General features: G+C 36.9%; 2 protein-coding genes across 5 annotated transcripts; both read left to right on the forward strand.

The window, feature by feature from the left end:
* Nucleotides 1–5,501: 5,501 nt before the first annotated feature.
* LOC133670706 (probable protein phosphatase 2C 66) lies at nucleotides 5,502–10,545 on the forward strand. 4 transcript variants are annotated; one of them, XM_062091284.1, is made up of 6 exons: nucleotides 5,502–5,873; nucleotides 5,980–6,276; nucleotides 6,531–6,911; nucleotides 8,766–8,883; nucleotides 9,166–9,389; nucleotides 9,695–10,545. In XM_062091284.1, exons 2-6 carry the CDS (start codon nucleotides 6,010–6,012, stop codon nucleotides 10,232–10,234), a joined length of 1,530 nt encoding a protein of 509 aa, XP_061947268.1. In that variant the 5' UTR covers nucleotides 5,502–5,873; nucleotides 5,980–6,009; the 3' UTR covers nucleotides 10,235–10,545. The 4 variants fall into 4 exon arrangements, with proteins under 4 accessions (XP_061947268.1, XP_061947274.1, XP_061947282.1 ...); XM_062091290.1 differs by having other exon boundaries at nucleotides 5,503–5,766; XM_062091298.1 differs by having other exon boundaries at nucleotides 5,503–5,766; nucleotides 6,008–6,276.
* Nucleotides 10,546–19,697: 9,152 nt separating this feature from the next.
* LOC133669377 (scarecrow-like protein 18) lies at nucleotides 19,698–21,129 on the forward strand. Its single transcript, XM_062089483.1, has one exon. The coding sequence runs from the start codon at nucleotides 19,698–19,700 to the stop codon at nucleotides 21,006–21,008; it is 1,311 nt and encodes a 436-aa protein (XP_061945467.1). The 3' UTR covers nucleotides 21,009–21,129.

The following is a 21,129-nucleotide window of genomic DNA, read 5'->3' on the forward strand; positions in this document are numbered from 1 at the left end:
CCTTAGGCACAAGAGCTACTCTAGTAGCATTGACTCAGCGAGGTAGGTTGTTATTGGTGAAAAAATACTTGGTGGCAGCAATGAAGACGGCTCCAATAATAGACCAGCATTTCTTGAAGAAAAAAGCATTATAACCATCCGGTCCTGGGGCTTTGTTGTCAGGGATTGAGAACAGGGCAACCTTGATTTCATCATTAGTAAGAGGTAGGAGCATTGTTGTTGTGGATACAGCAGAAATAGTGTTAGGATATATCGGTGCAATATCATCTGTCAGGAGAGGCTGCGGTGTTGAAAGAAGTTGCTCAAAAAAAGATACTGCCATGTGACTCATCTTCTGTTGGTCGTGGATTATATTGCCTTCATCATCCTTCAGATGATGAATTCTGTTCCTGACCTGCCGATGTAGCAAAGATTTGTGGAAGAACTTGGTGTTTTTGTCACCTAGTTGAAGCCACTGTACTCTAGATCATTGTTGAAAGAACAATTCCTCATCTTTACATAATTGCATGTATTGATGAGCACAACATCTTTCATCAGTTCTGGCTTCGGGTGAGGTTGGGTTGGCATCAAGGACGGTCTGAGCAGCATATCATACATCTTTAGCTTGTGAAACTCTACTTGTAATGTGGGACGTGTGCTGCTGATGAAGTTTCTTAAGCTCATGTTTTAGGAGGCGGAGCTTGGTGGTAAGTTGATACATTGGATTACCATTGATTGTAGCCTGCCAGGATGAGCTAATAGTGGCTAGAAAATCATCACGGTCAGCCCATAAATTTAAAAATTTGAAAGGAACCTGTCTTTTGTAGCTATCAATTTGAAGATGAAGTATCATGGCACTATGATCAGAGATGTGACACGGTTGGAAAACAGAATGAGCTACCGACCAAGTGGAGAACAAGCACTGATTCCCAAATATCCAATCCAGTTTCTTTTGTATAGTATGATCACCATGTTGCCCATTGTGCCAAGTAAACCTGATACCTGTGTATGGAATTTGGATGAGCTCAGACTGACGTATGCAGTTGTGGAAGTCATCTTGATGGCGATACCAATTTGTGTCCCCGCTTACTCTGTCATCAGCAGTCAATATGGCATTGAAATCCCCCATAACAATCCATGGGATACCAATGTTTCGGGTGCTTTCTTGGCATAGATGATTCCATAGGAGCATTCTTTCGGATGGGGTGTTGTGGCTATAAATGAAGGTGATTTTGAGAGGGTGAGTTGAAGATGGGGTAGTGACTTTACAAGAAAGCCATTGGGGAGAGGAATCTTCATAGATGAGGTTAAGCTTATGGGAATTCCAGCCAACTAAAATACGGCAGTGAGGGATATGATGAATGTTGGAAATATAATGCCAGCAGGAAGGGGCCAGGTTAGCTTCTGCAGCAGCTAAATTAGACACTTCAATTTTGGTTTCAAGTAGATCAAAAATGTCAAGATTATTTTTTTGCGTCCAGTGACGGACAATTTTTTTGTTTTTGGAGGCTATTAAGCCCCCATGTGTTCCAGCTACCTATATTAAACATTAATGAAAATAATGGTAAGAAACATCAAACAGAATTAAAGGCCTCTAACCTCCTTTTTTTTCCTGCCCCCTTTCTTTTTTCGGACTGTTTTCGGAGAGGAAGTGGGGGATGCATCATGGGTGGCAATAAAGGTGGAGGATGTCTCAACAGTAGCTTCAGTAGCTGTGTGGGAGCTTTCACTAGTTGTGCCCAAGGAGTCCATTCTACTCTCTTAACACGGTGCAGTGTCCATGGTAATAGGAAGTTGAGAAGTGTGGATGTTGGTTGGGAGATCATTTCCTGACTCATGACAGGAATTGTTGTCGTTGGATACATGAAGGTCAGGCTGATCAATTTGAACAGCAAGTGGTGGGAAGGGAGGAATGGTGTTTAAGGCTGATTGGGCGTCCAAAAGTGGTGTAGGACATAGGGTCGTGGGAAAGGATGGTTTGATTGAGGATGGGGCAATAGTGCCTGGTAATGGATCATTGGAGGTGATAATGGCCATATGGTTGGGGAGGCATTGTATGGTGGGAGGAAGGGCCTTGCTGGATGATGGATCGACATTGCTTGGGGATGGGTCTTGTGGGATAGGTAAGGGTGGGCTGGCGGTTGGGTGGGATAAAGTAGTTGGGGGGATGTAAGTTGGTCTGTTATGCCTTTGCCTTTGTCCAGTTTAACCGGTTAGGATGCTGCAATGGGAAGGCAGGAATGGCCAAAGACTTTGCATTTGTCACAATGAGAGGGCTTCCATTCATAGTCTACTGTCATTGTGATTGGTTCGGCTGACTGGGGACTGTCTATTTCAAAGTCCTGAACATAGGGGAGGGTAGCATCAATCTCTACGCACACCCTTGCATACTCTAACCGTGTGCAGTTATAGGTTTGCTCATCACAAGACAAAGGTCGACCAATCATGCTGGCAGCCAGGCTCAAACCCTGCTTAGACCATAGAGGAAAAGGCAGGCCATGTAGGCGGATCCAAACTGGAAGTGTAGAGATTTTATTCTTGTCAAACTGGAATCGGGGATGCCATTGTTGCAAGATGATGTTCTTACCTCTGAACATCCATGGTCCTTTTTCTAGCACTGCATGCATATTCTCCTCAGTGTTGAACCTAAAAATCATGAAGCCATTAGCGGTGGCTGTGACATGCTCTAGACCACACTGTTTCCACACCCGAGATGCAATTTTATTGACAGCATGGTATGACATTTTGTATCCTGGAAAAAAACCAACCATACATCGAGTCCACTGATCAGAATTCTCCATCAGCATTGCTTCTGAGACCTAGAGACGGTGCCCTACAGGTTGATGAGGAAGATTTTCAAGGGTGAAACGAGTGCTTGAGTCAGAAATCCTAACTCTATCAGCCCATGATTTTGAGTCAGCAGTCCTGGGGATTGGTTTGTTCTTGGCAAGCAACATGGTGGTGTTTATGTGGTATGTAGTAATGGTTAGACAGGATCAAGAGGCAAAGAATGTAGGTTTAGTGAAGGGCAGCTGGAAAAAAAGAAAAGTGAGTGGATGTGAGGGAAGGAGGTGATGGGTGTAAAGAGCTTTTGGGAAGAAAACGGATCGGTGGAAAGGTGAAGATGGTTGATGGGAACGTGTGGCAAGGTTGAAGAGATGGAAACAAAGGCTATCAGAGTAAATCTCAGGCCGGCAAGCTAAGAACGCAGCCATGTTTCTTCATATTTTTCCCTAAACTCTAAACCCCAAACCCCAAACCCTGAATCATAAACCCTCAACCCTGAACCATAAACCCTCAACCCTAAACCCCCAACCCTAAAACTTAAACCCTCAACCCTAAATTCCTCAACCCTAAACCCTAAATCCTAAACCCCAAAACACAAACCCAAAACCCAAAACCCTAAATCCAAAACCCAAAACCCGAAACCCGAAACCCTAAACCCTAAAACCCAAAATCCAAAATACTAAACCCTAAATCCAAAACCCCAAACCCCCAAACCCCAAACCCAAAACCCAAAACCCTCAAACCATAAACCCCCAACCCTGAACCCCCAACCCTCAACCCTAAAACCTAAACCATAAAACCTAAATTTCTAAACCCTGAACCCTAAATCCTAAACCCTAAAACACAAACCCAAAACCCCAAAACCCTAAATCCAAAACCCTAAACCCTAAAAATTTTTTTTGGAATAATGTAGGACATATTTAACGATGAAATTGTTCAGTATATAATTACAAGGGGCCTAAACCCTAAAACCCTAAACCCAAAACCCAAACCCCGAACCCTAAAACATAAACCCTTAACCTTGAACCCTCAATCCTAAAACCTAAACGCTAAACGCTGAACCCTGAACCCTGAACCCTCAACCCTAAAATCCTAAACCCTAAAACCCAAAACCCAAAACGCTAAACCCAAAACCCCAAAACCTTAAACCCTAAAACCTTAAACCATAAAACCCTAAACCTTAAACCCTAAAACCCTAATATCTAAACCCGAAACCCGAAACCCTAAACCCTAAATCCTAACCGTTGAACCCCAACCCTTTAACCTTTAACCCTTAACCCTAAACCCTAAACTTTTCGCAACATGTTTATTAGAAAATGTTAGTGCATTTGAGCAAATGGCTTTGTCACTGCATACCAAGATATCCTTAATATCTAGGGAGTGGTCAGAAAGGTATGAGGCCATATGGGGATTATGAAAGGAAACGTCCATGATTCTTTAAACAACTGCAACAAAATGCCTTCTCTAAAAATGTCAAGGTGGTCATTGGATGATAGATTTTATATGTATGTCTTTCTCCTTTTAATCAAATTAATTTCTATCCTACACTAATACTAAGAGAATAGTGCAGTCAAAGCATTACATATTACAGTTTGAAATTTTCTCATTCATGATATATACATAGGAAAGTCTTCCATGCCATCATGGAAACAACACCCCTTGACTTCATTACAGATAAAGATAATTTTGTTTCTAAGTTTGTTACCATCATGCTCTAGAATATTTTAAAACCACAAAAGACTAGTTTGCCCAAAACTAGGGAAATACAAATAAAGAACTAATTCAGGAATCATAAAATCCTAGATGAAAATACTTAATTAAATAATATGCAAAAATTACCAACCTTGGTAATTTAATAACCAACATGTTGTTTTACTTGGATGAATCAAGCAATAAAAACAGAAAAAATATATAGTTTACTTGAATGTTTCTGCCAGCAAAAAAAGGTTCTCCAAGTATTTGGTTACTAGTTCACTTAAGCAATCAGTAAAGAATAGGGATTTGAGAGAGAATAATGGTTTAGAAAAGAAATAACCAACATGGATGAATCAACCAATAGAAAACATAATATAAATAGTTTAGGTGCAAAAATAGGGCTCTTCAAGTGTCTGGTTACAGGTTAGCTTAAGCAATCAGAAAAGAAAAAGGAGCTAAGAGAGAAGAACGGTTTAGAAAAGAATTGTAGCATAAAGAGTATGGAAGAGATTGAATGTTAAGAGTAGGTTCTGCAGCTACTTCGTTGGTTTAAACAGACAGATTAGGTTTTCTATCTTTGACTCTTCAATGAAACGGTGACATTTTACTTTTATATATATATATATATATATATATATATATATATATATATACCCCGGTCTTACGAGTTCTGGGTCAACCCTCCAGGTCGACCAGGTTTTTCTAAGCTAAATTCTTAGCTGGTTTTTTTTTAAACTCAACTCAATTTTAGTCTCAGGTTAGCTTTTAAATGAAACAAAGTTATTTAAGTATAATATATATATATATATATATATATATATATATATATATATATATATATATATGGATCAATCTATCCGTAAGTAATCGTGTGATATCTAATGGATTCTCTTGAAAAAAATAATTTTATCCCAAATCACACCTTTGTAAAATGATAAAATGTAAAATATTAATAATATTTTGAGGGAGGTTATGTACGTACATGCATACTGTGTTTGTAAAATGTAGTTATTGGTGGTCGTATGTGTGTGTATGTATGTATGTATAGGGTGGAAATAGTCGATGATGGTGATGATATACCTTACCTAACATATTGGTTTCTTGGTTTCTCCCTGGCCGCTGGCTGGCTCTCTCTGGTCGTTCAATGCCGTTATTTTCATTTTGAATCTGATCAAATCAATCGTCTTCTTGTATATCTGGATCGATGATGATATGATCAGTGCTCCCTCCCTTTCCAGTCCAATCCAAGCCAATCGCCTGTACAAATATTGATCTCTTCTTCCACTTACAGCTACCGCATAGATGGTATTAATATTTGTCTTCCTTAATTTTATCCTTTATCTCTTCTTTTCTTTTCCTTCTTCTTGTCCTTCTCTCCTCTCCAGTAGCTAGCTAGCTAGCTTACTAGCTAGGTACGACTCTTTCTTTCCTTTTTTTTTTCTTTTCAAAATTGACCCACTCATGCCATTAGCCGATATTAATCTTAAGTATATAATGTTTTTTTTTCGTAATTGACAGCCATAACTAACTAATTAACTACTACTAGTAATGGGATCTTGCTTTTCCATCATGGGGAAGAAGAAGAAGAAGGATACTGACGATGACCCACTATCCTTATCATCGTCATCAATCACTTCAACTTCTCATATTTGGAAGATGAGATCATCATCATCAGCTACTAATGCTAATGTTGATCCAAGTGTGCTCCTTCATATTCCTGGCAGGCTCACCACCAATGGAGCCACCAAACTGGGTTGCTTATATACTCAGCAGGGCAAGAAAGGCACCAATCAAGACGCCATGCTCTTTTGGGAGGTACCTAGTAGTCAGTAATAATATTATTACCCTCTTTTTTTTTCCCACAATTAAATTACCCGTTTCTCTTCTCAGTAATTTGCATAAAAAATGCAATTTCTAATTGTAATTCAAACAGTCTCATTTACATTACTCTGTTTGAAAAAAAAAATTGACAGAGAATTTATTTTTGATTTCTGACCTGGTTGTAGGTTTGATATAATGTTGACTTACTCTGACTGGGTTGGAAATTGGAATGTTTCTCTCTGCTGTAGAATTTCAGCTCAACCACAAATGATACCCTTTTTTGTGGGGTATTTGATGGTCATGGTCCTTATGGTCATTTGGTCGCCAAGAAAGTTCGTGATTCCCTTCCACTCATACTTTCTACCCGCTGGAATTCTGCTCAACACAGCTGCCTTCCAAATGCTCCCCCTGCAGCAGCAGCAGCAACCACAAATTCTGATGAAGCCGTGGATGATGAATCTTTTAATTCTTTGGAGGTCGATGAAACTGAAAAACAACTCCCAGATATGTATCTTCCACTTAAAAAGTCTTTATTGAAGGCTTTTAAATTAATGGATAAGGAGTTGAAGTTGCATCCAACAATCGATTGTTTTTGCAGTGGGACCACTGCTGTTACTTTGATCAAGCAGGTACTTGTTCCTGCTTCATTCTCTATCTATTTTCTTTTCTTTTCTTTTCTTTTCTTTTATGATTTTCTAATATTCAGACCCAAATTCTCTATCAAATTTAATCTCAAGCTTGAGGATGAAAGTCTAGTTCAAACACTTGCTGGATTTCGATCGAAGTCACTAATCAAGTTTTCTCCAAATGTTGTATGCAATACCAATTAGAAGTTCTTAGAAGCATACTTGTTTTGTTAAGTTGTTAACAATCAATATGTTTGACTTGTGCTATCTTTGTGTAGATCATTTCCTAGTGATTTAGATTTCAACAGGAAGAATTAAGCCTTTTATTATCTCTTTTGAGCTATGATGATATAAAAATCATTAATATTGAATTAATTAAATCACAGATACATCAAATAACTATTTATTATTCACTTCTGATACAAGTATCACATGCAATTCGATTTGTTTATGCATGGCTATGTTTCAAATTCCCAAGCATTAATTATTCATGCAAGATATTTAGAGTTTCTTCACTGTAGTTGAATTGAAGTATAGGTTTACAGCTTTGTTATTTGTAATGTGCAGAACAGTTTACAATTCGTGTAGGTGTTGGAAATCCTCATTTTTGGTAGCATAATTCTGCAGGAAGTCTGAAATTTTGAAGCATAAAAAGTGAATTGACAATGAAAGCAACCTGAATAATTTTAAGCAAAATTTGATTATGAAACCACTAAGCATAAGAGTGTAAAAAGACCCAAAGCATCTAAACCCAAAAAGAACCGTGCCTTTTTCAACAATGCATAGAATGCAGCTACCTTTTGTTTCCCATTAGCTTAGCATGCATCAAAGCTGCCTAGACAGTCCTTAGTTTCCCCCAGTAAGGTGAACTTTGAAGAGAGATCTTGCTCTTTAGCTTAAGCTATACTTGCAGAATCATTGTACAATATCACATGCTACCAGAGTATCAGTAGTAAAACTAGTTGCTATCGAAGGTGCCATCAGTTCTGCTCCATTGACCTTCTAAATCTCACATTATGATAGCATGAATTTCCACATATTCATTAATACAAACCATTTCGTGGTAGAAGCCAAGTCATTGTTTCAATAACAATCATATCTGAAGTTTGGTCTTTCTACTTATGTAGATATTGCAGAGTTTTGTGAACCTTTATGTTAGATCATTAAACCATGTTATGGAAATCTAAATAAATATACAGTACACATGGCAATGTTTTCCTGATGTTTGCCTTAACAATACTGTGACCGGGGGCATCTTTTCTAAATTTTGCTTTTGCAAGAAGTTCATGGCATGGGCTTTTGTGATTTTGGTGGCAAATACTGGGGACAAAAACCAATTATAGCAGATTTGTTGTTAATTCGTTTTAGGAATTCTGGAAGCGAAAAGATTGTGAGGTTCTCTGGCAGAGAATTGAGCTTGCAGTGACATGGTATGTTTAAATGGAGAGGAATATCATGATTATTTTGTGTGACAGAGTGGTGTTAGGCATCTTTAAGGCTCTCTGCCACTAGCACATGAGAAGGATTTTCTTGCTGTACCTCTTGCCTAAAATGGAACCCACCATGAGATTATCCACGGGTTCCACCATCATGTGGAGAAGGGAGTACAACTCTGGGTACATTGAATAATTCCTCTTCAATTGGAATGGACTTATCCTTTAATTTGATTTGATTTTTCTTGAGGATTTCTTGCACTTCAGAGTGTCTCTGTTCGTAATATCTGTTTTGATTTATATTGTCAACTTGAGAAACATGACTTGTCTTGTTTCTTGTTTAGATTTCCCAAAATGACTTTTTTGATATGGTAAATTAAACCTGGATCTAACAACACTGTAATGTGAAAATATGGCTTTTCAGGGCCAGGATCTTGTTATTGGAAATGTTGGTGACTCCAGGGCAGTTTTGGCAACCAGAGACAAAGATGACTCCTTGCTTGCTGTTCAACTGACAGTTGACTTGAAACCTGATTTACCAAGTCTCTCTCTCTCTCTCTCTCTCTCTCTCTCTCTCTCACACACACACACACACACGAGTGCACATGCATTCATATTTTGCCTCTGATTCAGTTTTAAGGAAACAGAAAATAAAAATAAAGAGCGTGCGCGCGCACGAGTGCACATGCATTCATATTTTGCCTCAGATTCAGTTTTAAGGAAACAGAAAATAAAAATAAAGAGTCTCTCTGCAATATCATATATCAGGAAACTGCTTCGCATATATATTGGTAGAGCTTAGCAATCTTGTCTATTTGGATTAGGGGAAGCTGCCAGGATCCTGCAATGTAAAGGAAGGGTCTTTGCGTTACAGGATGAGCCAGAGGTTCCACGTGTATGGTTGCCTAACAATGACTCACCTGGTCTGGCAATGGCTAGAGCTTTTGGGGACTTCTGCTTGAAGGATTTTGGTTTAATTTCCGTTCCAGATGTTTATTATCGCTGCCTCACTGAGAGGGATGAATTCATTATTCTTGCTTCAGATGGGGTATTATTCCCTTCTTTCATTTTAATCTACGTGAGAGATTCTTTTTCTTATTCCAGGCCATTTGGCAATTTAATGTCTAAGAAGCATGCTATGTTTCCATGTTTTTGCCATGATCTTGATAGTTTTTGCATTACCACTTTGCTGTCCTACTAATATGAAGCTTTATTGTTACTGGATAATTAGAATGCTGATGGGTTTGCACTTTTATTAAGTGCATTGGACAGAGACTGACCTACCATCATATGGATGAACTCCATCCCTACTTTTCCAATACTGACATTACTATTGATATGTTAATAACATAGGTTTGGGATGTCCTCTCAAATAAGGAAGCAGTTGATATTGTGGCTTCAGCCCCTGGCCGTGCAACAGCAGCTAGAGCTCTTGTAGACTGTGCTGTCCGAGCATGGAGACTTAAATATCCAACATCCAAGAATGATGATTGTGCAGTTGTATGCCTCTTTCTTGAACATCTTTGTGCAGCAAATGGAGAGGTAGAAGAGCAGGATAAGAAAAAGATTCCTAAGGAGCCTGGGGAGCATTTTGTGACCAATGAGAACGTTGGGCAGTTAGAAACACAAGATGATTCTTGTGGTCTTGTTTTTACACATTCGAGTACCACACAAAACTCTGATGAGATTGTACCTGTCTCTGAGTTGCTGGTTGAAAATCCTTCTGTGAAGTGCCTGGGCCAGTCCAAGAGGAGTCTGGCAGAGTGCATTTCAACTGCAGAGGATGAGGAGTGGTCGGCCCTAGAAGGTATCACAAGGGTTAATAGTTTGCTGAGCCTTCCTAGGCTCCTGGCTGGTGACAAAAGATCAGCCAGTTGGAGAAAATGGATATGAGAAATCTGAAGCCTCTACACTCTTAATCTAAGCAAATCTGATTTTGATGACGTCTTTGCAATCAAGCTGATGAAATTTGTTGATTTTGCAACTGTATATAGTTTGAAGTTGCTGGCTAGAAATTGAAAGGTCTCCCAGTATATCGAAAAGGGATCGTTTTCTAATTTTAAGTTTGTATTTTCATTAGATCAGGTGAATATCCTACTGAGAAGAGTGGCCTCACAGATTTTGTTCGTGATATTATTCATGGAATATGACCATATGTTGTTTGTTGTGCTGCAATCAAATTCATGCTGACTTTTTTCTTTAAATCTCTCGCAAAAAGCTATTTGTTTGTATGTCTTGCTTGACAAATAAGAGAATTTAATATTTGGAACAACGTGCAGAATGTGCTCTGGTCTTTCGTAAATGTTGGTTTGGAATATGGCATGTTCATTCCCCGCTAGCTAGTGGGGGCGCCATATATGTGTGAAGAATCACTTGCTCTGCTTTAACACAACTAAGATAAATGGAGTAGGAAGCTGAGAAAATGGCAGAAGTTGATGATGTTACAAGTTCGAGGCAATAGCTAGCAGATGCAAGGAAGGAAGCATTTAATCACGAATCAGCTATTCAAGAAGTTGAATGTGAATCTTCCTGGACCTACGAAACAAAGATGTGTGCCACAAGTCGTGATTTACGATTTTATTATTTTCATTTTATTTTCGCATAAATATCTATTTATATCCAATTAGCTTTACACCTTCGTGTGTTTGGACTACAAGTCCAAAAAAAACTTCATATTTTACAAGTGAATTTAATTCTGTTTAAATTATTTCTTTTTATTTTAGCCAATCATTCATGCGTTGACATTCTTCGACAGATTTAAACTCAAGATCCTCATTTTCATTAATGATATCAAGCGATATATTATATGAAAAAATAATGTCAATAATTATTTCATTTTGATTCCATCTTTTCTTTGTAGAGATATAATTTATTGAGATCTTCTCATTTTTCTTGTTTTCAGGTACTTGAACTTCTTTTAGGGTTTTATGATCAATTATATTTATCTTCTCATTTTCTTTCTCAATAATGCCAATTTGATTATTTGCTCCTTTTCTTTTTCGAGGATTTTTTCTTTTGAACTAGTTGATCTACCACGCTTCTGGCATGCCATAGACTCATTTGCTATAATTTTAGTGGATTGTCCTACTAGGACTTCAATTCGGGTTAGTTGAGTCAATGAAGGCATTCAGTAGTTGATTTGCAATGTCTTGCAAATGAAGTATCTTTTGAACTTTTTGTTCACATTGTATTATACGAGGATCGAAATTCAATAATGACAATGCATTCCATGTAATATCTTTATCCAGCTGTGTAATTTATCCCCTTAATGCTAGAAATATAGTCTCATCAAAATGACAATCAGCAAATGGTGTTGTAAATGAATCACCTATTAAGGGTTCATGATATTTAATTATTGATGGGAACTCAAACCCAATATATATTCCCAGCCTCTTTTGAGGACCCATCTTTGTATGTTGTGGCAAATAAATTGAAAAATATACCGCACAACCAAATATTCTTAGATAAAAAATGTTTGACTCATGACCAAAAACCAATTGTAATGGGGAGAATTTGTGATACGTTGTTGACCTAATGTGTATAAGTGCTATTGCATGTAAAACAGCATACCCTCATGTAGAGACATAAAGTTTTGTTCTCATGAGTAGTGGTCTCACCGATGAAACTGCCGATGGAATAACTGACGGATTCAAAATGGCAACACTGTATGGTGACGTGCTCTTTTTGCCGACAGATTAGCCAACGGAGTCACAGACGGAAATATCCGTCGGTGAAGCCGTCAAAAAAAGTTAATCTGAAAAAGTTTCAGATTAGTCTTGTTGATGTTGACGCAGAGGAGTTTAATGTTGTTTTGAGCTCTAGCGGACAAGCAAATGTCGATGAAGATGATGACCATATTGAAGATTGCGATGAAGGTGATGACTATTCAATTGATGACGAAGAAAAAGAAAATTCTGACTAACTATCAGAATGAAGCCCTCTGTAAAACCCTTTTTTCATATAATATAGATTATGGATGATATATTTTGTAACACGAAATATGTATTGTTTAAGCACTGTTGTTATGGTTTTGTGCGATGGACAATTTATCATTTAAGTGTTTGCAGGAAGGTAAATAGGCAATACAAATATAATCTTTTTTGTACACTTACCGACGTCCATACCGACGAAATAAGGTCCGTCGGTATTTCACAGAGAGTTCGAAAATAATTACTTGAAATGCCATAATTACCAACGTCCATGCCAAAGGAATAAGGTCCGTCGGCATTTCACAGAGAGTTCAAAAATAATCACTTGAAATGCCACAATCACCGATGAATTTACCGACAGAATAAAAACCGTCGGTAAGTTGTTGGTGGATAATATTACTGACAAAATCACCGACGGACTGTGCAAATTCCAAAGGACGGTGCATTAAATGCATCTCTGACCGCGTGAGTTTTCCGACGGACTTACCGACGAAACGCGAAAAATATGGAGGGTAATTAAAAATATTGGTGCGAAATTCAAAAATTACCGATGGATTTTCGAACGTCACCAACAGAATAAATTAAAATAATATTTTTTTATTTACCGTCGGTGAATCCATCTGTAAAACTGCTCTATAAATCCCAACGACCGCCCCTTCAGTTCATTTTTTCATCTCTTCCATTCTTTACCTTCAATTTCAAATTTTTTCCTCTGATTTCTTCAAGGCTTTCACCTACAATCTCTAGCAAGTGTTCTTGTGAATCTTCATCAGATTAAAAGGTATATGTTTCCTCTCTTTCATTTACTTTAAGGGTTTTTTTTTATTTTAGCTATTTTTCTTTTTTTGTGTGTGTTTTTTGTTTTGGTGTATTTTTATAATGTAGATAAAGTCTTGAAATCAAAACATTATTAAGGTAAGCATGTTTCATTCCTAAAGTTTATAGTTTTTTTTTTAATTTATTGAATATATTTTATTGTTGTATTGGCATAATTATTGAATAATTTGTTGAATTGTAATTGTTAATATTGAATTTACCTTAGAATAAGTAATTGAATATGTTGGAATAATTAGTAATTTTACTACATTATTGCATGATTTGTGTTTAATTATTTGCATTAATTTTAATTTTTAGTCTAGAGTTTTTGTTGAATTTATTGAATATTTTTTATTGTTTTTATTTATATAATGATTGAATAATTTGTTGAATTGTAATTGTTAATGTTGAATTTACCTTAGAATAAGTAATTGAATATGTTGGAATAATTAGTAATTTTACTACATTATTGCATGATTTGTGTTTTATTATTTGCATTAATTTTAATTTTTAGTCTAGAGTTTTTGTTGAATTTATTGAATATTTTTTATTGTTTGTATTTATATAATGATTGAATAATTTGTTGAATTGTAATTATTAATGTTGAATTTACCTTAGAATAAGTAATTGAATATGTTGGAATAATTAGTAATTTTACTACATTATTGCATGATTTGTGTTTAATTATTTGCATTAATTTTAATTGTTAGTCTAGATTTTTTTTTGAATTTATTGAATATTTTTTATTGTTTGTATTTATATAATGATTGAATATGTTGTTAATGTTGAATTTACCTTGTAATTAGTATGAATGTTATATGTATAGATGTTATGTTATTTACAATATTAGTATAGATGGAGTCAATTGGTTGTGACTTTTGTTAATATTTACAGGTTTGTGGATTTGGGTAGTATCCAGTATAGGGGAGATGCTGTCGATTTTTTTTTTAACATTCAAAGTTAATTATATAATTATTCGTATACAATTATGTAGATGCGTAGAACAAAAACCAGAGCTAGTCGCTCCCGTATGGTCGCAGCTAGTTCTTCTAGCAGCGAGGATGACGTATCCTTAGGTGCCTCTCAAGAAGAGGCACCTACACCACCTGCACCGTCAATCGATGCTGCCTAGGCACCTACACCACCTGCACCGTCAACCGATGCTGCCTCTTCCAGCACGGGTTCACAACACAGAAGTGGCGTGCCTTCACAGCGGAATCAGTTCACTCGCAAGTACGAGGCATAGTGGAAGGATGACCTTTCAATGTAAGTTTGTTAAGGTTTTAGTTTTTTCTTTTAAATTACAAAATAATTTATGAACAACTAATCAATATTTCATGAATTTAATTTATTTTCAGGTTCACAAACATCGAGGCCGCCCGAGTAATATCATCGGTGTTTAAATCATCGATGGAGATTCCATTATTTCAATGGAGTCAGGTATCCAAACATCCTGAATGGATACCTCAAATCGATGCATGATTTAACATATTTGAGGTTGGTGTTAATTTCTAATTTCCAGCTTATTTCTAATAATTTATTAATATAATTGTAAATAAATTATTATTTTTATTTATCTAATTATTTATACACAGCACAAATTCGCCTAGGACAGTGCGCATGACAAAGTTGTGAGAAGGGTGTTGGAAAATCACGCGGCAACTAGGTAACTTCGAAAACAATACAAGATTTTTTTAGAAATTTTTTTTTCAACTTCTAATTTCTCATTATGGAAGTAGGTTGCGTGATTTTTGGTACGAATGATAAAAAAAAAAAGCAAAAAAAAAACTGCGAGAGATAAGGGTCTCCAAGGCTAGGACAACGTGGCGGTTTGGAGGGATTTCAAACCGATATACATCCCGGAAGATATATGGCTGCACTATCTTGAGTACGTGACGTTTAAGCGGTTCACACGACGCTCACAGTCTGGTGCTGGCAATCGAAATCAGCCAATTTATGGCTCGGTGACAACGCACACCAGCGACTCCATTCCGTTTGCTGCACATGTGAAACGGATAGTAAGATTAATTTAAATAAAATATATCATTAGATTAATTTGTTGTTAATTAATCTTTTTTCATTATAGGCTACGTCTCTTGGACGTGAGCCGAGCCCGATGGAGCTGTTTGTGGAGACGCACGTGCGGAGTCAAGACCGCCAAAAGGGGGCGCAACAGTTCGTTGACAACCGTGCTCAACACTTCGTTGTATGTTTGTTCAACCATTTTATTTTGTAAGTTATTATTTTTATTGAATTGAATATGATGATTACTTTTTTTATTTTCAGGAGAGCTATAATAGTCAGTTGAGGAAGAGATATGGGGACGATGCTTTGACCCATCCGGAATTCGATCCGGATTTGTGGATGGAGGTTGGATCGTCTGGTGGACCCAATAAAAATCGGGTTTATAGGCTCTCCAACACTACGGATGAGAACTTGCAGGCGACCCATAGTGTTTCAACCGTTGGGAGCTCCCAATCAGTATCGAGCACCCAATCTAAGGAGTTTGTGGCCTTGCAGCAACACACGATTCAGCTCACCGAAAAATACGACCACCTATCAGCGGAGCATGCACAACTCAAAACGAAGCATGCACAACAAAAAGCGGAGGATGCATAACGGTATACACAACTTAAAGCGGAGCATACATAACTGTATGCACAACAAAAAGCGAAGCATGACCAGCTTCGTGAATTTGTCATGAACATGGCATCACAGAGTGGTGATACATGTTCGCCTCCTCTTTTTTTACCATATAACAACCAGCCTCCTCCTCCTCCTCCAGCTCCACCATTATGTTAATTTGTAATGAATATTATTTAACTTTAATAGTTAATTTAACATTTTTTAAAACACATTTAGTTTGTAATGAATATTATTTAATTTTATTTCTTTTGTTTTTGATGTTTAATAAAAATTTTATTTGCATAATTGGTTTTTTATTGCCATTAATTTATATAATTTTATATTATGTATTCTAAATAATTTTTTAAAAACATATTTAAAAATAATCACATGGGGTTTTACCAACGAAATATATTCGTCGGCATTTGACGGTAGCTGCCACCGTCACCGAAAAATTTACAGACGGATATATTCGGTTGGTATTACAGACTCGTCGACAACTTTACCGACAAACTTAATCCGTTGGTATTTTACAGTGCCTGCCACAATTACCGATGAATTTACAAACGGATATCTTCGGTCGGTATTCCAAACACTCACCGACATATTTACCGACGGTATGAATCCGTCGATATGTCACACTATCACCGACGAGATAAATCCATCGGTATATTTCAAGCAGGAAACTTTTTTTTGGCGCGCAATTTCCGTATGTAAAACCATCGGCAAATGTTTTTTTTATTTTTTGACCGATATAGCAACGGACTATGGTATTACCAATGAAAGGAAAGCCGACAGATGTATTTTGTTGGTGATGACGTCAGTAAATAAATTACCGATGAAATCTTAATCACATACCGACGGAATATTTCCGTCGGTAAAACTATGAAATCTTGTAGTGCGTTTAATACGTGATTCAGCAAGACCATTCTGACTATGAACATAGGCAACAAGATGTTCAATGTTTATCCCAAGTGATATGCAATAATCATTAAATGCTTGGGACGTGAATTCACCAGCATTGTCAAGACAAATAGTCTTTGATTATATAATCTGAAAATTATGATCGTAATCTAATAATTTGAGCAAGTAATTTCACAAACGCCAGGTTGCGAGTTGATAATAAACACACATGTGACGATCTTGTAGATGCATCTACTAAAACTATAAAGTATCTAAATGGTCCACATGGTGAGTGAATGGACCCACAAATATCACCTTGAATACGTTACAGAAATCTTGGGGATTCAGTCCCAACTTTAATTGGTGATGGTCTAATAACCAATTTGCCTTAAAAACAAGTAGCACACGGGAATTCCTTGAATTGAAAAATCTTCTGGTTCTTCAATAAATGACCATGTAAATTCTCGATAATTATTCGCATCATTATTGATCTAGGATGGCCCAACAAGTCATGCCAAATAATAAAATTATTTGGTTCATTGAACTTCTGGTTCATTTTGCATTGACTTTGATGGTACTAATACTTGTGTAGTACAAACCTGAAGATAAAACAAGTAATTTTTTCAATATTTGTTTTCCAATAGAGACATTTGATACGATGTAAAGATATTCTATACCATTGTCATTGGCAATTTCAATATAGTACCCATTAAGTAGTATATCTTTGAAACTTAGTAGATTTCCCATTGATTTAGTAGAGAACAAAACATTATCAATAATAAATCTTGTTCCATTAGGAAGCATTATATTAGCTCTTCCAAAGCCTTCAATCAAGTCTACTGAACTTGATATTGTATTCACTTTTTCTTTCGTCATTCTTATATTTGAAAAATATTATTTATGCCTAAAAATAGTATGTGTTGTTGTACTATCTGCTAAGCATATATATCCACCACTAATATTGGGCTTATTTATAGCATAATGTGAATCCATATTTTCTTGATGTGGGTGAGAAAAATTTATTTCTATATTCTTCTCATTTCCTTTCAATGAGGACTGATATAAATCAACAAGATGTTTGGTCGTACAACAGGTACGAGACCAATATCCTTTCATTCCACATCAATAACAGATATTTTCTACCTTCTTGATATCTCCGCTATGTATATTCTTCCCCTTTTCTTGTTTCTCATCATTCTGCGGAGGTTTGTGAGAATTTGATGAATTACGACCATTATAGTTGCGGTAATTAAATCGTCTTCTCTCATGACCACGCCCTTGGCTTCTATTACGACCACGACCATAATTATTATTATATCTCGTAGCATTCACTTCAGGGAATGGAGCTGAACCACTTGGTCGTGATTCATGATTTTTCATTAAAAGCTTATTATTTTGTTCAGCCATAAGGAGACATGAAATTAATAAGTTCAAAATATTTTTTAAACCACCCCATTCTCTATATTGTTGTTGTAAAAGCATATTCGAGGCATGAAAATTAGAGAATGTTTTTTTTTCTAACATATTATCATTGGTGATATTGTCTCCACATTGCAGAATTATATTTACTTACTGATTTAAAATCCTGCAATCATAAATGTATCCAATCATAATGAGCTTTTGGGAGAATAACTATCTTTTGATGGTCATATTTATCTTTCAAATTTTTCCAAAGAATAAAGGGATATTTGATTGTGATATACTCTATCTTCAACTCCTCATGAAGATGACGACATAAGAAAATCATGGTTTTTACCTTGTTTTGACTAGATGCTTCATTATCATATTTAATGGTGTCTCCAAGACCCATGGCATCCGGGTGAATTCGGTATCAAGTATCCACGACAAATAATTCTTACCTGTAATATCAAGTGCCACGAACTCAAGTTTGGCAAGGTTTGTCATTGTTACTTCTACTTCTTATCAACAAATCAAATATGATTATCTACTTTAAGACAAAAAAAAAAAAAGAGAAATTTGTGCTTTTACTTCTTACCAACTATGATTGTTTGCTTTAAGATGAAAGCGAGGACCAAATCATGTTAATAACGTGTTGTAAAACTATGTATCAAGAAGCATACAATAATAAAACAATATAATTAATAAAGAGTAAATAGAATATATAAGAACAATAAAGATTAGGGAGTGAAGAAGGAACACTTTTATTTCATATGAATTTATAATTATTTACGTGTGTCTAATATTTATATGCACATTTACATATAAATACTTGTAAGCTTAAATATTATAAAAAGATGTAGATTTAAATAAACTTGGAGAAATTCAAATGAAGTTGAAAATGATAAATAAATATAATAAAAAAGGGATGTAAATACAAGATTTTATAACATTAATAGATTTAGGAGATATATAAGATGAGAACCAAAGGGAGAATACATTTTTCCCTTGCAGAGAGAAGCTTTTGGTTCAGTCAAACTTCCAAGGAATTAAGGCACGCTAGCTAGCTTCCCTCGAATTAAATAATTAATCTCGTACATGATTTCTTTTGCTCAAATATCTGAAAACTAAATTATTTGGTGGCTCTGGTCCGTGACAACATACACAAATCGAAGTCGGTCCTTCATGATAAATTCTGATGTGTTGTTGAATTTCTAACATATAAGTTAGCACTGTATTGATAACTATATATGACTAGCTAAGCTTAGCTTAGTAACAGATATTAATTACTTTCTTCCCTGTATGTGGCTGATCATATGTCTTAAATTAAGAAATGCAAGCCCCTGCTGGCAGTGGCCTTGGCACCTAGCAGGCTAGCATACCCTTCTTATATTTCTCCATACCTAGCTAGTTAGGTTTTTAATTTTATCTTCATAGATTTTTACATCGATGAGAGAGAGAAAGACTTGTTCAGCTTAGCCTAGGTAGCTATATAGAGAGTTATCATCCTTGTGGAATATCCCCATTAATCCAAGCAACCAATTGCCGCTAATATCTCATTAATTCTGACCCATTTATATATTTCATGACCGAAACATAATATAGCTAGCTAGTTCTAGTGTGTGCGTGCGTGTGTGTGTGTGTTTGGCTCACGGTCACAGTCGTCACATTCACAGCAGTTGCTGATGAGTTCACCTAATTCCCATGATCATGATCAGGAACAAGATCAAGAAGAAGAGATTAATCCACCGACACCAACAACAGCATTCCATACGCGTCAGTTGCTAGTCAGTTGCGCAGATCTCATTTCTCAATCTGACTTCTCCGCCGCTCAACGCCTTCTCTCCCATCTTTTGTCCACTTACAACTCTTCTCCTTATGGTGACTCCACTGAGAGGTTGGTTCATCAATTTGTTCGAGCCCTCTCTCTCCGCCTTAATCGCCATGCCAATCCCGCTAGGAGTACTACTACTGCTCCTCTTGTTTTCAATATGAACAGCATAGCTCCTCCTCCTCCTTGTACTACTACTAATACTAATAATAACAAGAGGATGGTGATCAGCTATGAGTCGATGGATCAGGACACTCTTCAGTCTTGCTATTTGTCTTTGAATCAGATCACCCCATTCATAAGATTCAGCCATCTAACTGCCAATCAGGCTATCTTGGAAGCCATACAAGTAGGGCAGCAAGCCATTCACATCATAGATTTTGATATTATGCATGGGGTGCAATGGCCTCCATTGATGCAAGCTTTGGCGGACCGATCTAACAACACTCTTCATCCTCCTCCTATGCTTCGGATCACAGGGACTGGTCATGATTTGAGCATCCTACACAGGACTGGGGATCGCCTTTTGAAATTTGCCCACTCCTTGGGCCTCAGGTTCCAATTCCATCCTCTTCTTCTTCTCAACAATGACCCTGCCTCTCTTGCCCTCTATCTCCCCTCAGCAATTACTCTTCTCCCAGATGAAGCCCTAGCGGTGAACTGCGTGTTGTGTCTTCACCGGTTCCTTATGGATGATTCTCGTGAACTGCTCCTTTTACTCCATAAAATCAAGGCCTTGAACCCCAATGTGGTGACGGTTGCTGAAAGGGAAGCCAACCACAACCACCTTCTCTTCTTACAGAGGTTCCTGGAGGCCTTGGATCACTATACAGCTCTCTTCGACTCCCTAGAGGCAACCCTACCACCAAACAGCAAGGAGAGACTTGCAGTTGAGCAGATATGGTTTGGGAGAGAGATAATGGACATCGTAGCAGCAGAGGGAGAGGGAAGAAGAGAAAGGCACCAGAGGTTCGAGACATGGGAAATGATGCTAAAGAGTTCAGGGTTTAGCAACGTTCCATTGAGTCCCTTTGCACTTTCACAGGCCAAGCTCTTACTAAGGCTCCATTATCCTTCTAAGGGCTATCAGCTTCAGATTGTCAACAATTCTTTCTTCTTGGGTTGGCAAAATCATTCCCTCTTCTCTGTCTCTTCATGGCACTAGCTAGCTACCTGAATTGATTGCCCTTCTTCTAATTAATTTTTAAATGTAAGAGCTAGTTAGCCAACTAATTTAACACCTCAACCGCTCCATCCCACTAAAGAATATAGTTAATGAACGTTAA

This window comes from Populus nigra, chromosome 1 (genome assembly GCF_951802175.1).
Source record: "Populus nigra chromosome 1, ddPopNigr1.1, whole genome shotgun sequence".
Taxonomy (NCBI): domain Eukaryota; kingdom Viridiplantae; phylum Streptophyta; class Magnoliopsida; order Malpighiales; family Salicaceae; genus Populus; species Populus nigra.